Below are 16,013 nucleotides of genomic sequence, written 5' to 3'. Positions count from 1 at the left end.
GAAACGCTGGGCTGGAAGAAACACAAGCTGGAATCAAGATTGCCGGGAGAAATATCAATAACCTCAGATATGCAGATGACACCACCCTTATGGCAGAAAGTGAAGAAGAACTAAAGAGCCTCTTGATGAAAGTGAAAGAGGAGAGTGAAAAAGCTGGCTTAAAGCTCAACATTCAGAAAACTAAGATCACGGCATCTGGTCCCATCACTTCGTGGGAAATAGATGGGGAAACAGTGGAAACAGTGTCAGACTTTATTTTTTTGGGCTCCAAAATCACTGCTGATGGTGATTGCAGCCATGAAATTAAAAGACGCTTACTCCTTGGAAGGAAGGTTATGACCAACCTAGATAGCATATTTAAAAGCAGAGACATTACTTTGCCAACAAAGGTCTGTCTAGTCAAGGCTATGGTTTTTCCAGTGGTCATGTATGGATGTGAGAGTTGGACGGTGAAAAAAGCTGAGTACCAAAGAATTGATGCTTTTGAACTGTGGTGTTGGAGAAGACTCTCGAGAGTCCCTTGGACTGCAAGGAGATCCAACCAGTCCATCCTAAAAGAGATCAGTCCTGGGTGTCCATTGGAAGGACTGATGTTGAATCTGAGACTCCAATACTTTGGCCACCTGATGCGAAGAGCTGTCTCATTGGAGAAGACCCTAATGCTGGGAAGGATTGGGGGCAGGAGGAGAAGGGGACGACAGAGGATGAGATGGCTGGATGGCATCACTGACTCGACGGACATGGGTTTGGGTAGACTCCGGGAGCTGGTGATGGACAGGGAGGCCTGGCGTGCTGCTATTCATGGGGTCGCAAAGAGTCAGACACAACTGAGCGACTGAACTGAACTGAAAACTAGGGACATCTGAAAAAGAGCTATGGGTTGTGTCAAGGTCAATATCCTGGTTGATTGAAAGCAGAGATTCAAACAGATACTTGTACACTTGTGCTCAGAGCAACGTTTTTCACAGTAGCCAAAAGGAGGAAATAATTCAAATATCAAGATGAATAAAGTGCTATATCTATCCACTGGAATATTGTTCAGACTTAAAGAGAAATGAAATTCTGATATATGCTACCATGTGGATGAACCTTGAAAACATTATGCTAAGTGACATAAGCCAGTCACAAAAGCAGCATATATATATATATATATATATATATATATATATATATATATGTAGGCTATGTCTTTTGTGAATTTTTAATTAATTTGTTGGAGATTTTTATATATTTAATGTATTAAGGTTTGTAACCTGCCTATCACTTAGGGCATGCTGCTGCTGCTCTTAAGTCACTTCAGTCGTGTCCGACTCTGTGCGACCCCATAGACGGCAGCCCACCAGGCTCCCCTGTCCCTGGGATTCTCCAGGCAAGAACACTGGAGTGGGTTGCCATTGCCTTCTCCGAATTTAGGGCATACTTTTCTCTAATTTAATTGCTTAACTTTCAATTTAGCCTCAGAATTTGGGGTGAAAACATATGTGTTTTGGGGTTTTTGTATGTGTGTGTGAGATCTTCGTTCCCCAAGGAGGGAACAAACCCACGCCCTGTGCAGTGGAAACACAGAGTCTTAACCATTGGATCACCAGGGAAGTCCAGAGAATGTATATTTTTAAAAATTATTTCCAATTTCTTAATTTTGATGTCAAACATATTGAAAAGTATAAATAATAGTATGATAGTATAATAAACAGCCATGGACTCAAGAATTAACATCTGCCATATATATATATATTTGGAAGTAAGTTGCTGATATTATTGTACTTTAGCTCAAAATATTTGTCCTTCATCTCCTAAGAATGAGGACAGTCTCCTTCATAACTGTAGTAAGATTTTCACAACTGAGAACATCAACAATTATTTCTAATATTATCTTCTACTCAATCCAGTCAGTTCCTCTCAGGAGGACTGTAATACCTGGTTTCATTGATTCTTGATCAAATCATGCACTTGCTTTGATTGTGATGGCTCTTCAGTATCTTTTAAATCTAGTGTAGCCCTGACTTTTTTCCTGATGCTGACTTACCCGCATCGAGGGCAGCGTGTGGTAGAACGTTCACACTGGGATTTGTCTATGTCTTTCTTTGTGTACTATTTAATTTGTTCCTCTCCCTCCTGTGTTTCCCACAAACTGAAAGCTCCTCTGAAGGCTTGGTTAGGTTCTGGTTTAACGATTTTTTTTTCAAGAATATGTAAAAAGGGGCCATGTTTCTCCAGCTATAATATCTTAAGAGTCAATGGGGAATCTATTTGAAGTGCAGATTCTGATTCCACAGGTCTGGGGTGGGGTCCAAAACTACATTACTAACAAGCTCCCAGGTGGTGCTGATGTTCCAGTCCGTGGACCACACTGTGAGCAACGTGGTCAAAGGTGTTGCTGTGCACTTCACTCTGCCCGGCATCAAGACATCTCAGCATGAGTGATGTGAAGTTTGATCCCTTGATTATGGTGGTTATTGGCAGATATTGCCACTCTAAAGCACCCTTCCCCCTTTACAATTAGAAGTCATCTTGGAGTAATCTTTGGCCAATACTTTGGCCACCTGATGCAAAGAACTGACTCATTGGAAAAGAACCTGATGTTGGGAAAAATTGAAGGCAGGAGGAGAAGGGGACGACAGAGGATGAGATGGTTGGATGGCATCACTGACTCAATGGACATGAGTTTGAGCAGGCTCCAGGAGTTGGTAATGGACAGGGAAGCCTGGTGTGGTGCAGTCCATGGGGTCGAAAAGAGTCGGACACGACTGAGCGATTGAAATGAACTGGAGTAATCTTGGGGCAATTAGAAGTCATCTCAGGGTACTTTCAGCACAAAAGTTTCAAATTATTTACCACTCTCTACTTCTCCTTTTGTGAAGGAAATGAGAACCCACTCCAGTATTCTTGCCTAGAAACTTCCAAGGACAGAGGAGCCTGGCGGGCTACGGTCCATGGGATCACAAAGAGTTGGGCATGACTGAGCACACATGCACTTCTCCTTTTGTAATATTATTATGTAATTACTTTGTTAATATCTGGGTTTTTTTTCCCCCCACAGTGTCCGTTTCGCTCACTGCTGTACTGTGGCACTTGGTATGGAGTAGGCATCCAATGACTGAAAAAAGAAATGAAATTTGTGATTTCTATCTTTGATAATATATTTAGAAAGCTGTTTTTAACTTAAGCCAATTTTTATTTTTAAAAATTAATAAGTGGACCTGATAAAATAATTCCAAATATAAACAGATATATAATATAATGTATTATATTATATGGGATCAAACTTTGCATCACTCACGTTGAGACAACTGCTCCCATCTTAAATGACTCCTATCCAGTCTCTGCTACCCACTGCTGCTGCTGCTGCTGCTAAGTTGCTTCAGTCGTGTCCGACTCTGTGCGACCCCAGAGACGACAGCCCACCAGGCTCCCCCGTCCCTGGGATTCTCCAGGCAAGAACACTGGAGTAGGTTGCCATTTCCTTCTCCAATGCATGAAAGTGAAAAGTGAAAGGGAAGTCGCTCAGTTGTGTCCGACTCCTAGCAACCCCATGGACTGCAGCCTACCAGGCTCCTCCGTCCATGGGATTTTCCAGGCAAGAGTACTGCTACCCACAGTTAGCCAGAATTTCCATTTCTTGTGTACCATACAGGAGTATACAAAATTATATACATGTATTTGTATCTACCGTTATATTTCTCTTTAGTGGAAAACCACCACCACAATTGTTAGGCAAGTTGCTTTGTTTTGTTGACCGGTTTATCTTGGAGATCATTCTGTATCTGTAGACAGATATGGAATGGTCTATGTCTATCTATAGATAGATAGTTCCACCTCATTGTTTTTCATCACTATATAGTATTCTCTGGTATAGATACAGTGACATTTATTTAACTAGTTCCTTATTCTTGGACACTGAAGTTACTTCAAGTGCTTTGCTCTTCAGTTCAGTTCAGTTCAGTCCAGTCGCTCAGTCGTGTCCGACTCTTTGCGACCCCATGGACCCCATGGAGCACACCAGGCCTCCCTGTCCATCACCAACTCCTGGAGCTTACTCAAACTCATGTCCATTGAGTCGGTGATGCCATCCAATCATCTCATCCTCTGTCGTCCCCTTCTCCTCCTGCCTTCAATCCTTCCCTGCATTAGGGTCTTTACAAATGAGTCAGCTCTTCGCATCAGGTATTACCAACAAAATTAATACCCATATGCATACAGTTATATGAATATACATTTTTCCTACCGCATAAATTCCTAAAATTCCAACTGCTAGATCAAAAAGTGTCTGCATTTTAAAAATATTTTCAATGGTCAAATTATTCTCCAAAGAGGCTGCACCAAATGTACACTCCTGTCAGCAGTAGTGTATCCATGATTCTGTGAGTAACAAGCAAGTAGTAACTAAACCCCTCAGGTAGAGACATTTTCACGGCCGAAGTTTCCAAAGCCAGAAGTCAGGTTGCCTTCCTCCCTCCCCTCCACCCCTGCCCCAAGAGCCAACCAGCCGCTGCTTCCTGCCAAGTTCATCTCCTATGTCACATCCATCACTTTGTCCTTCCCTCTTCACTGTCTTGGCTGCAGTTCAGGTCTTCATCCTCTGTCTTTGGAACCATGTCTGTGGTCTCCCCATAGGGAGAGTCTTAGGTCTCTAACCAGGGAGCTCAGTGGTAAAGAATCTGTTTGCCGACATAGGAGACAAAGATGCGGGTTTGATCCCTGGGTTGGGAAGATTCCCCTGGAGCAGGAAATGGCAACCCACTCCAGTGTTCTTGCCTGGAGAATCCCAGGGATGGGGGAGCCTGGTGGGCTGCCGTCTATGGGGTCACAGAGTCGGACACGACTGAAGTGAATTAGCAGCAGCTGCTTTCCTGTTCAGTGTCCCTCTGTGGCACCCTCTGCCTGCAAGGAGAAGGCCACCCCCTTGGTCTGGCTAAAGATCTGCGTTATCTCGCTCCTGCTTTCTGCAATGTCATTTCCCCTCCTCCCCCCCTTGTGTGCAATTTCGAAACTGTCACTTCCCACGCTCCCTAGTGTGTCCCTTGAGGCTTTGGCTTCCTCTCCCGTTGGACCTCCCTGCACAGACCACCTTCCCCTGAACCTTGCCTCCTTCCCAAATCCTTCGCAAGGATTTCCAGGCTCCCCATGTAACCCCAGGGGAGGTTAGGGTGTCCCCTGTGCTCCCCTCCCCCATGTTACCTTTTGCCCCCCCATTTGCAGCACTTCATGTTTGGACAACATGTTCAGATGTCTGTTCTCCACACTAGGGTGTGAGTTCCTTGAGAGCAGAAGCAGAGCCTAGTCATGGCATATCCCCCAGTCCTGGCACAGTGCCTGGCACCACAATCCATGTCACTGCATTGAACTCTGTGGATGAAGTGTGTGTGTGTGGGGGGGGGAAGGCTGGCTGAGGTCTCAAAGTTGGGAGCCGTGGCAACTCGCTGCAGTGACAGGCCCTTCAGGATGCAAATCTGGGATGGGGGGGGATGAGTGTTTGCATGGAGAGCAGGAAATAGAGCAGGACCCCGAGGAGGGCCGGGCCGGGCAGGAGGCAGGGAGGGCTCGTCGGTGTTGACCGGGCCAAGGGCTCTCGAGCTTCGGCTCAGACTGGGAGTGGAGCTCAGGGTGCCCAGCGAGGGTGCTGCGGGCTCTCCTCCTGGGTGATGGCTTCGTGACGCTTTTCTACCAGGAAAAGTAGTGGGGAGACGGATGGGGGAGGGGGAAGCATCACACACACGCTGCAGAAACCTGGGGGGACGCAGCAGCGTCTGGAGAGCCAGGAGGCTGAAGTCACAAGGTGAGGGAATGAGGGCTGGGAGAGGCAGAGGGGGGAGAGGCAGAGGGTGGAGATGCGGGGGGTGGGGGAGCACCGGCATCAGGTTTGAGAGGGGCAGATCTTCCTTCTCCCTAGGGCATGGGAGGTTGGGGGAGGGGGAGAAACTACCCACCCCAGGGAGGAGGGTGAACGAGGCCGGCCCTCATTCTTCCAGCCCCGGGCGGGTAGGGAAGAGGGTGGGATGTCTGCGCCCAGGCAAGGGGCCGGCGGGAGAGGCGCGGCGCCGGGGAGCCCGGGCGTCCGCGAAGACAGAGAGGCCTCTAGCGGCCACCGTGGGCAGCAGGCGAGGGCGAGCCGGGAGGGTACTTCCTGCCAGGGCCTGGGGCGGCCCAGTTTCGCAAAGGAAGTTCTGCCAGGCCCGGAGGGGCGGAGGCAGGAAGTGGGCCGGAGGCTCGCGCTAGGGTGCGGCCGGCGGATAGTGAGAGGCCGCGGCCGGGCGCGGGGGAGGGCCGCAGAGGTGAACCAGACCGAGGCCGCGACCCCACCCATCCTCCGCCGGCCCGCAGCCCGATCCCGTGGCGCAGCGCTGCCCGCGACGCCTCGGCCGTTCGCGCGCGGCCTGGGTCAGCCGCGTTCCAAGTTCTTCCGTTTGGAGCCGAACTTGGCTTCCCTTTAGCTCGCCCCGCTCCCCTCCACCCTCTGGGGCCTCACGGGTCCCTCCCCTCCACTCCGGGGCGGAGACCACACTCCTCCCGTCTCCAAATACCTTCCAGGGGCCTCTCCTAGGGACGCGTTTCAGTTCGCCTCAGAGCTAATACTCTGTGGAGTCCTCCCGATGCAGGCATTATTTAATCACTTCTGCAGAGGGCCTAGCTTCATTTTGGTGTTCAGATAACAGGCCAAGACGGGTAGAATTAAATAACAGTCAGGTGAACTCGGGCATCCCTGGCGCCTTAGCGGTCAAGAATCCGCCTGCGAATGCAGACGATGCAAGAGACACAGGTTCGATCCCCTGATGGGGGAGGAAGATCCCTGGAGAAGGAAATGCCAACCCACTCCAGTATTCTTGCCTGGGAAACCCCCTGGACAGAAGACCCTGGTGGGCTATAGTCCACGGGGCTTCAGAAGAGTTGGACACGATTTAGTGACTAAACAGCAAACAGCGCAGATGCACTCAGACCCATTCAAAGTTTGCACTTCCAGGCTTGACGCCCCTAGAAGGGTGAGGGCAGCCCTTCCCTCCACTACAATCCCCTTCCCTCCAAAGGGTTTGCTGAAGCAGGTGTGGCTTCACTGGACTTCCCCCCAGCTTCAATGCCCCCCTCCCCATCAATAACCACAGAGCCAGGATTGGGGGGGGGGGGTCTGGCTTTCTCTTTAGTTCTTATCAAACTGTGGAGCTCTCCGTTACAGAGAAGGCACTTAGATGGGAGGGTCACCCAAGTCAGACCAACTTTGTCCTCCCTGCCCCCCCAAGGGGGAGGGAGGGTAATTACATGTCCACTTGACATCCCCCTTGGCACTGGTATGTGGGTCCCCTTAACCGTTAGGCCTTTGGGAGAGCCCAAGGCCCTGGCCTCCAGACTCAGCATTTGGGGGAGGGATTCCAGATAAAGGACTCAGAGCTGGAAGGCAGGACATCCTGGGAGCTGCCCCCAGCCAGCAGGGGGCAAAGCAGAGGGGCTGCAGGGGTGGGGTTGGCACAGGGGCGGGGGACAGTTTGGCCAGGTTTCCTGGAGACCCCCAAACCCCACAAGGAGGGTCCCACCTCCTACAGATCCCCTAAAGGCACCGGAGAAGTATGGGGTGGGGGTGGGGAGGCACCAGTTAGGTGGTCTAGAGACCCACACACAAACTCCACTGGTGGGCCTGGCACAGCACTGGGCACAGAAAAGGTGCTCAATAAATGTTTTTTGAATGAATGAATGAACGGAGCAGAGAGGGTGTGAGGGACAAAGGACAGGGCCTGGGGCCCCTTGGGCCAGCCTGTTTCATTCAGAAAATAGTAGTTTAAAAAATGTAAAAATCCTTTCCCTCCTCCCCCAACTAGTTCATGGGCCCAGGAAAGGGGCAAGGGAAGGTTGTCTCTACCTGGACCCTTCTCTCTCCCCCTTCCCTAAAAGTCTATATACACATATACATATTTATACGGCACCGCAGGATATTTCCTGGGCCCCAACATGGAGCTGGGGGCACCAAGCCCCAGGGCCTCCGGGGTGGCCAAGGCAGAGGTGAGAGGTTGGAACTCGGAGGCAGTGTGGGAAGCAGCCCTCAGCAGCTGGCGGGCCCAGAGCAGCTGGATTCTGGGGTCCTGAACAACAGACCCCTGCTCCCTTCACAAGTGGAAACAGATCAAACCTCCCTGCCCTAGGCAGAGGTGGGGGGAGTGGGTAGGAGGGCTGCAGCAGTCCCCAGGGAAGAGGTGGGGAGACAGGGTCCTCCCCCACCAGCCTAGATTGCAGCAACCTGAAAGCTGTTCCAGGCAGAGCTGACCCAGATCGTGGCCCTGGGAAAATCAGGTTGGGAAGAGGGCTCTATGCAAGGCACTTGGTGTCCACTGTTCCCAGGCTGGTTGGGGGGGGGTGTCCAAGGCAGAGGGCAGCTCAAACCCTGCCCCTCCCCCAAGCAGAACCGGAAGGGCCTGAGGGGCCCAATTTGGCAGCAGAGAAACATGGCGGTGCAGAGAGAGAGAGAGAGGAAGGACGGGGGAGTGGCACACAGAGCCCCTCGGGTCCCCCAAGAAGGAGGTTCTAAGGCACTGACTCAGGGACCCAGGGGCTCATCGGCCTCCGTGCAGCCTGCTGCCCCCTCCAGAGCCTGGCCAGGCTTGTGGGGGGGCGGGGGAGGTGGGGAGACCCCGCTTCCCCATGGCGCTGAGTTTTCTTAAGGCAGAGTCCGAGTGAGAGGGGTGCGGGTGTGGTCAGGGGCAGGTCCGAGCCCCGTGGCGCCTCACTAGCTGCCCGGCCGAGGCTGCCTGAGCACTGAGTACACGTCGTCCACACGGCTGAGCTGCTCGAAGAAGGGCAGGAGATCGTGGAGCTCTGTGTCACTCATGTTGTCAAACCACGAGGCCACTGGTACCTGGAAGATGGGTGCGGGGCCATGAGGAGGGCAGGGGGCCCTGGGCACAGAGCATCCAGATCAGCCCTGAGCACCTACCCCTCGGTGGCCTACCTCCTGGAAGCCCCTCACCCACAGTTTCCCAATAAGTCACACCAACCACACAAGTCAGAGCAGAAGTTTTAGGGAACCATATTCAATCCTGCATGTTTGAGCTCAGTCCCTTCAGTCGTGTCTGACTTTTAGGGACCCCATGGACTGTAGCCCGCCAGGCTCCTCTGTCCATGGGATTCTCCAGGCAAGAATACTGGAGTGGGTTGCCATTCCCTTCTCCAGGGGATCTTCCTGACCCAGGGATCCAACCCACATCTCCTATGTCTCCCACATTGGCAGGTGGGTTTTTTTACCACTAGCGCCACCTGCAAAGCCCTTACTCTATTGTGTTCTAAGCACTTGACAGGTTTGGTTCTATTTCATTTTTTTAAAAAGTTATTTCTGGGATCCACTAACAGTTCACAACTGTTAGGATGAAGTGGAAACTGCTCTGGTGCCCAGCAAGGGACCCAAACCCACGGCAGGCCCCCTGTACATGCAGGCAGAATGGACTGAGTGACTAATAAAAGACCTGGGGCAGCTATGGGTGGACAAGGCGAGTGGGCAGCAGGCAGGGGCCACTGAGGAAAGAAAAGAGGGAGAAACGGGAAGGACCAGAACCCCGCAGGGTCCCAACCCCCGTCCTGCCAGGCACTCACAGCATTATCTGGATGGAAGACATAGGAGGCAGGTGAGTTGTCCAGGATGAGCACCCGACGCAGGTCTCGGCCCAGTCGGCTCAGGTCCTTCACGTAGTTCCCCCGGTGGAAGACACATGACTCCCGAAACAGCCGCGCCCGGAAGGCCCCCCACTTGTCCAACAGGTCAGCTACAGGGTCTGCGTACTGAGGGGTGGGAGGTGGGTCATCGGGGTAGGGGTGGGGCGCCAAGAGGGACCCAGAGACCTCTGCCCAGAGGTCATGTGTCGGAGGCAGACAGGAAGCAGAGGTGCCCAGGGAGCCCTGCAGAGGGTGGAGGGCTCACCTTGGCCAGGCTGGCGGTGAACAGCACGCATTCGAAGAGCTCACCCATCCGCTGCAGGAACTCATCGACGTGGGGCCGCTTCAGCACATAGACCTGGGGGGTGGGCCAGTGAGGGGACTGCTGGCCCATGGGCCTGGGTGGGGTGAGGCGGGGTGGGGTGGCTGGGGGGCTGGGCAGGAGTTAGGTGCGAGAGGCAGAGGAGCACAGGAGGGTGGCTGGTCCCAGGGCCTGTGGGCTCCGCTTGGCCAGCCACCCCCACCACCGCCGGGTAAACCACCCCGTCCCTCAAGAGGATCAAATAACTTCCGACTCCTGTCTTCGGGCCCTACCTCAGAGGGAATCACTAATTCCCACCCCTTCCTCCGCCAGGGCCTCGGCCAGATGTGGGGGCCTGGGGCAACCCCCTCACCCCAAGGCTGCAGGGCACCGGCCCCCGAGCCAAGTAATGGAGAACAGGCTGGACAGCACACAACCTATCCTGAATTACTTGAACTGGGTCCCGGGCAGGGTGGGGGCAAGGGGGCACCGAGGAAGACCCCCCCCAACCCCGCCACTCCCTGCAGGCCTTGGAGCTGGGCCAAGTCCCTGAGGATCTGTGTGACCTCAGGCAAGTCTCACACCCTCTCTGGGCCTCAGACATTCCATATTTATCAAAATCCCATCTAAGGCTCTCAGGACTGGTGGGAGGAGCCTGGGGTCTGGAAAACAGATGCCAACCCTACCACCTCCCCCCCACCCCCAGCCCCTCACCTGGTGGACCACCCCATCAATCTCCACAGGAATGATGAAGTCAGCATTGTTCACTGGCTGCAGGGGGAAGAGAGCTGCTGGAGCTGGGGCGAGGCCCGCCGGGACCACCCTCCAGGTAGGCCAGGGTCTATGTGACCTCAGCCAAGTCTCACACCCTTTCTGAACTTCTGACAATTCCACATTTATCAAAACCCTATCCAGGGCTCAGAGACTGGGACCTGAGGGCTGCTGGGCAGGGGCCCACCTTGAAGGAACTGTGCACCAGGGTCTCGTCCAGGTCGATGACCACGCAGATCTTGTCTGAGTCCTGGGCTTTGGCCTCAGGGAGCAGGTACTGGACTGGGGTCTGCTGTGGGGATAAGGAGGGGCTGGCTGCTGCCACCTCTCTCAAGCCCCAGTCATTTCTCCTCCCCCAGGTCTTCCCTCCCCCAGCCCTCTTCCTGGAGAGCCCCAAGGACAGAGTGGAGACACCAGCCCCTTCCCAGCTTTGCCCCTGCCAACCCTGGAGCCTAGGAGTAGGCTGGCTGCCTGGCTCTCTGGGCTTCACTTCCTGACCTGGGAAACCAACGCAGAGGAAAGCCTCCACTTCTGAAGAGGAAATTCAGAATCCCTGGAGCTGGGGGCCCTTCCCAGGGAGGCAGTCAGGGTTGGGAAGGCCTGGGAGGGTGGAGGGCTTGGTGGGAGGTAGGGGGGCTTCACCCCCCTCCACAGCGCCTAGCAGCACATCATGAAGAACCCCCTTCCCTTACAACCCTGGGAAGGCTGAGTCCAGGTGTCCCCATAGCCCCCTCTTGGCCAGCACGCACCTTGGGGACGGCACCATTCTCCTCCACGAGCAGGGGTGCCCCGCTGTGGGTGGGCAGGGCCTCCCCGTCATCCCGGCAGACACAGCAGAAGAGTGAGTGGAGGATGCCCCGGCTCCGGGGCTTCTGAGAGGCTGCTGACTTCTGGTCACCTGAAGCAGGGAGGCCCAAAGTGGGGGCGTGCACACTGCCTGGTCGGAAGGGCTGTGCCTACATGCCCAGTTGCCAACCCCTGGGCTGAGGGGGTCTGGCCGTGCTGCCTTCACTGAAGGAGACACACTAAGGTGGCAGCCTGACAGTCTTGGCTACAGGCCACCCCTCCGTTCCCCACAAGTTCTTCTAATGTGGGTACAGCGTCACCCACATTAGGGAGTGGGCTGGTTGGAGGCTGGGACAGGAGGTGTTTTCTCTTCCCAACAGTTTCCATCTCTGTTGGGGGGGCAGCCCATAGGGGTACCTCCTGACACCCACTGGACCTGAGCAGCCCCTGGTCAGTAGGGCCCCTACCAAAGAGGGCTGGAGCTTGGGGCCCTGGGGCCCACTCCCGCCCTCCTTCCATCCTTAGCCTCCAGAGGTCCAAAGTCCTCCCTGAAGCTGGGCCCAGACAACAGGGGGTGGGGGCTTGAGGCTAGTGTCCTGCGGCCATCTACTGGCCCCTCCTCCTCCGCCCCCGCCCGGACCTCCAACCTAGATCCCGCTTATAGACCGGCCCACCCTCACCCGACCCCCTACCCAACCCCGCCGACCCCGGGCGGAGCTAGGTCCCAGCCACCAGTGGACAGACCTCGAGGAACTTCCTAGCCTCTTAAGTCCACACCGGGACAGGGAGGGGCAGACCCCCTAGACCAGAACCATCAGTCCCGGGGTGCCCGGCCGAGGCTGGCGGCATCTCGTGTCGGTGCGTGTATGCACAGACACAGCGCTCACCGGCTCGGGGAGCCAAGTGTGCGGTCTGATCACGCGTCTCCTGCGGGCGCGCGGGCAATCCTTAGAAGTGGTTGTCTCTCTCCGCGCCTCCACGCGGGACGCGGAAGTTTGTGGGGAACGTGGCCGTGTGTTAGCGGGAGATCTTTCCAACCCTCCCCAGCCCGCTGTCACCTCTGCGTCCCCTCCAGACCGCCCCAGCCAGACCGCGGCCCGGAGGGGGCGGAGTCTCAGCTGGTGGCCTGAAGGCGCCCTCTTCAGCCCCCCCATCTCCCAGCCCCCTTGGCGCCAAAGGGGAGAAGGGGAGGGGGGGACTCTTGGGCCTCGCGCACACCCAGTCTGGGAAACCCGGAGGACGCCCCGTGCTCCACCCCTGCCTCAGTTTCCCCACTTCGAGCAGACCGGAGCGCCCCAAAACACGCCAGGCCCCGCCCCGGGTCTCCGAGTCTCTGCAAGTTCAAACTCTCACTCAGCTCTCCCTCCAGTTGGAAGCTTCGGGCCCCGCCAAGGCGGGCGCCCCGGGCGGCGGCAACAACTGTCGCCCCCGAGAGGGTCCCGGCCACGTCCTCTTTGCGGCGGCTAGTCTAAGCGCCTCTCCGCGCGCCCGAGTACCTTTGCTCCGTAGCGGGCTCCGCGCTTCCTCCTTGCTGATCTGAGTAATGACGGCCGAGCTGTCCATGGGGCCGGGCGCGCTCCGCTCCGGCCGGACTCTGGCCCGGGAGCCCGGCCTCCCCCCCGGCTCGGGCCGGAATCGGGGCACGGGGGGGAGGGGAGGGGTGGGAGGGAGGGATCCCCGCGAGCTTCGGAGGGGAGGGGAGCCAGGTTCTAAGGGGGAGGGGGAGGGAGGGGGCGCGGAGGAAACTTTGTTACAACATGGAGTTTCCTCCCCGCGAGGCGGATGCAAACATGGAACCCGGGCGCCGTTTCAAGGCTCCCCCTTAAAAGGGCAACGGCTTCAGCGTGACCTGGACTCGGCCGAGGCTTTCATCACTTGAGGGGCCGGCGCAGCTCGGTGGGCAGGGAGGCGGGCCCGGCCGGGTTCCTGCCGCGCTCCCGGGGGCGCCGCCTCCTTTCCCGCCGCCCGCCCGCCAGCGAGGCTAAGCCTCTGCGGCTGCGTGGCAGGACCAGCACCCCGGCCCACGGTTCCCTGCGCTGGGTGGCCCGGGACCAAGGCCCGCCCGGGGCGCCCGCGCCCGGGAGTGCCCCGAGGCAGCGCGACTCCACCTCTGAACAGTCCAAAGGTCGGGGACTGGCAGCTTCTCGGTCTTCTCATCTGGGAAATGGGGATAACACCATCTGGTCTGAAAAGTGGGTCTTCTCTCCGGTGGTCGCAGCGGAAGTCGTGAGCGTGCAAAACCTCTGCTGCACCTCCAAACGACTGTGCAGATCCACACAATTAGGTCCCTAACCGGATCATGACCTACCGGCAGTTTCGGGCCCCTTTCCCTAAACCCGGAGCTGTAGAGAGCAGAAATTCCAGCTGTCTGCCCCAGGGTGCCCCCTGCCGACCTCTCCCAACCGCCTCACCAGGCTCCCGGCCACGTCCACTTCCCATGCCCACTTCAGCCACCTGGTTTTCTCGCCTGAAGCCAAGGGCCTCCACACCTCAGGGCCTTTATACGTGCTGTTCCTTCTGCCTGAATGAGCTTCCTACCGCTTCTCATAGCCAAATCCCACCGACCTCGAAGAAATGAAACCCTCCTTTTTCCCAGCACCGCCCCCCCCCCCCCGCTTCCCACCCGCCGGCCCCTCTGTGACTGCTGCGGAGGGGAAATCAGGCCGCGGGCCCACACAGTGGGACTCGATGCCGGACCGTGGGGACCACGGACATCCACTGGCACACCCGCTCCACTCGGGTCCCTGCAGACTCGCCCCGGGCGCGGGGCCCGCGTTTCCACGCGAATTGTTCGCGAGCAAAACTCCCGTGTGCTGCGCAGTGAGGTTTACGGGCGGGGTTTGTTTGTTTGTTTTCCTGTCTATGAAGTTCCTTCCATTTATCGTTACTATTTTGTGTTCACATTTTAAGAATATTAATAACGCCAAGGCTTGATAAACACGCCCCGGCACTTCCTTCCCCCGCCGGGCGGGGCGGGGCGGGGCGGGCGCGCCGTGTCTCGTCCGGCCGCCGGGTGCGAGCGCGGCGCACGTTCTCCCGGCCGCGCGGAGGGGGCGCCCGGGAGGGAGAGGCCCCGCGCGGGCGGCGGGGCGCGAGCAGAGCTGGCCCCAAGGCGCGCCCGCTTCGGGCCTGGGGTCCAGGGCGGGGTGGGGAGGTGGTCGCAGGCTGTGGATCCTCTGGACAGCACGACTCGCCTTCTGGTTTTAGTCACAATAATCGCCAACGTGCTGCAAGCACTTACGTCTGGGTCCGGCTGTGGCTGGACATCTCATTTAACAACTCCTTTAAAAACCCGTTTTACAGATAAAGAAACTGAGTCCCAACTAGTGCGGTAGGGACAGAGGGGGGATTCCGGACGCCGGGCGGAGCCCCCTCCCCTTCGGTCCGGCCCCGGGGCGGCGCCTCGGCTTTATCTCCGGATGCCCAGCGGGTGCTGACCCCAAAAGGAAATGGGCGGCGGAGAGCTGAGCGAACCCCTGGCCTCGTCTCTAGTCTGAGCGGCTCGCCTTCCTTCCGCTCCCCTCCCCCTCTCGGGAGGCTGGAACCTGGCCGGCTGTCCCTTCGACGGTCAGAGGAGCGGGGATAGGGCGGGCAGGACCGCGCCCCCCACCCCCGCCCGCCCAGTCGCTATTCCCTTCACCTCCGGCCTCTAAGACACACCCCCATCGTCCTCTCCAGTCTTCGAGGTTGTTGACTCCTCCCAGGAGACCTGCCCTACCCCGCTTACCCCGGCCCCCCATCCCCCGGCTTCGGGGCTCGCCGAGGTGCCCCTTCCGCTCGGGCGGGGTGGATGCGGACTGAGTCCCGACACCCAGGCAATGCGGGCTCTAGGGGTCTGTGGAGATTGAGTTGCCCGTGGAAGCGTTCTGGAGGGTGGGGCGGGTTCTGTGGGTTTCCCCGGGAAAGGAAACCCACACCCCGCTGCTGTCTCCCTACCCTCTCGGTTACAGCAGGTGGCAGTCGCCGTGCAGTTTATTTTTATGTTTCGTTGGTTTGCACTGCAGGAGAAATCAAGTCATGGGGACGGTGAGCCGAGAAACACTAGGACTCAGCCAGGCTCGCTCTGGCAACTCGGGACATCATCCAGCATCTCAGCTTCCCCCTCTGACAGCTGGGGTCCCACCCGGGCAAGTGGGTAGGCGGCAAGCGGAGAGAAAGACAGGACGCCCTGCCCCGAGGCACACCTGGTGCACCTTCCCACAGGGCAGGGTGGATTCGGAGTGAGTCAGGAGGTCTAGGGGTGTGTAGTGATAAGAGTTGTGGGTGGAAGCTTTTGGGGAGAGTAAGGGTGTCAGGCCACTCCCAGCTGGGAGGGCTGGAGGATTCTCTAGTTAGATCTGAACACGGGGCCGGGGGGTGGGAGGGGCGGGGAGGCTGGGAGGACCAGAGCTACTGGGGTAGGGAGGGGTCCGGCCAGGGAAATGATTGGCCTTGGCCTGACCTCATGGCTAACCCCTTACCCAGGCCCAGGGCCACCCCTTAGCTGGCCCTTTGGTCCCCTCCCTCTTCCTTTTCCCCCAAGTTCTAA

The 16,013-nt window shown here is 56.8% G+C and overlaps 2 protein-coding genes across 11 annotated transcripts in view; both read right to left on the bottom strand.

Moving 5' to 3' along the window:
- The window catches only part of VIL1 (villin 1), a 33,812-nt gene extending 27,016 nt beyond the window's left edge, over positions 1-6,796 (bottom strand). The window contains exon 1 of the mRNA XM_081584009.1: positions 6,522-6,796. The gene's annotated coding sequence lies outside the window, so the exon portion shown is untranslated. The remainder of the gene's footprint in view (positions 1-6,521) is intronic.
- A 309-nt stretch (positions 6,797-7,105) lies between these two features.
- Positions 7,106-15,931, bottom strand: CTDSP1 (CTD small phosphatase 1). 10 transcript variants are annotated; one of them, XM_081584020.1, is made up of 7 exons: positions 15,916-15,931; positions 11,449-11,597; positions 10,887-10,991; positions 10,643-10,699; positions 9,893-9,985; positions 9,568-9,753; positions 7,106-8,836 (listed from the first exon to the last, which is right to left on the bottom strand). In XM_081584020.1, exons 1-7 carry the CDS (start codon positions 15,929-15,931, stop codon positions 8,708-8,710), a joined length of 735 nt encoding a protein of 244 aa, XP_081440146.1. In that variant the 3' UTR covers positions 7,106-8,707. The 10 variants fall into 10 exon arrangements, with proteins under 10 accessions (XP_081440146.1, XP_081440148.1, XP_081440139.1 ...); XM_081584022.1 differs by lacking the exon at positions 15,916-15,931 and adding an exon at positions 12,982-13,258 and having other exon boundaries at positions 10,887-10,988; positions 11,445-11,597; XM_081584013.1 differs by lacking the exon at positions 15,916-15,931 and adding an exon at positions 12,982-13,258 and having other exon boundaries at positions 9,893-10,009.
- Between the last annotated feature and the right edge of the window lie 82 nt (positions 15,932-16,013).

Source organism: Giraffa tippelskirchi, chromosome 3 (assembly GCF_054371585.1).
Source record: "Giraffa tippelskirchi isolate mGirTip1 chromosome 3, T2T-mGirTip1v1.2.pri, whole genome shotgun sequence".
Lineage (NCBI taxonomy): Eukaryota > Metazoa > Chordata > Mammalia > Artiodactyla > Giraffidae > Giraffa > Giraffa tippelskirchi.
The sequence above is the reverse complement of the archived record's forward strand: the minus strand, read 5'-3'. Positions and strand labels throughout refer to the sequence as shown.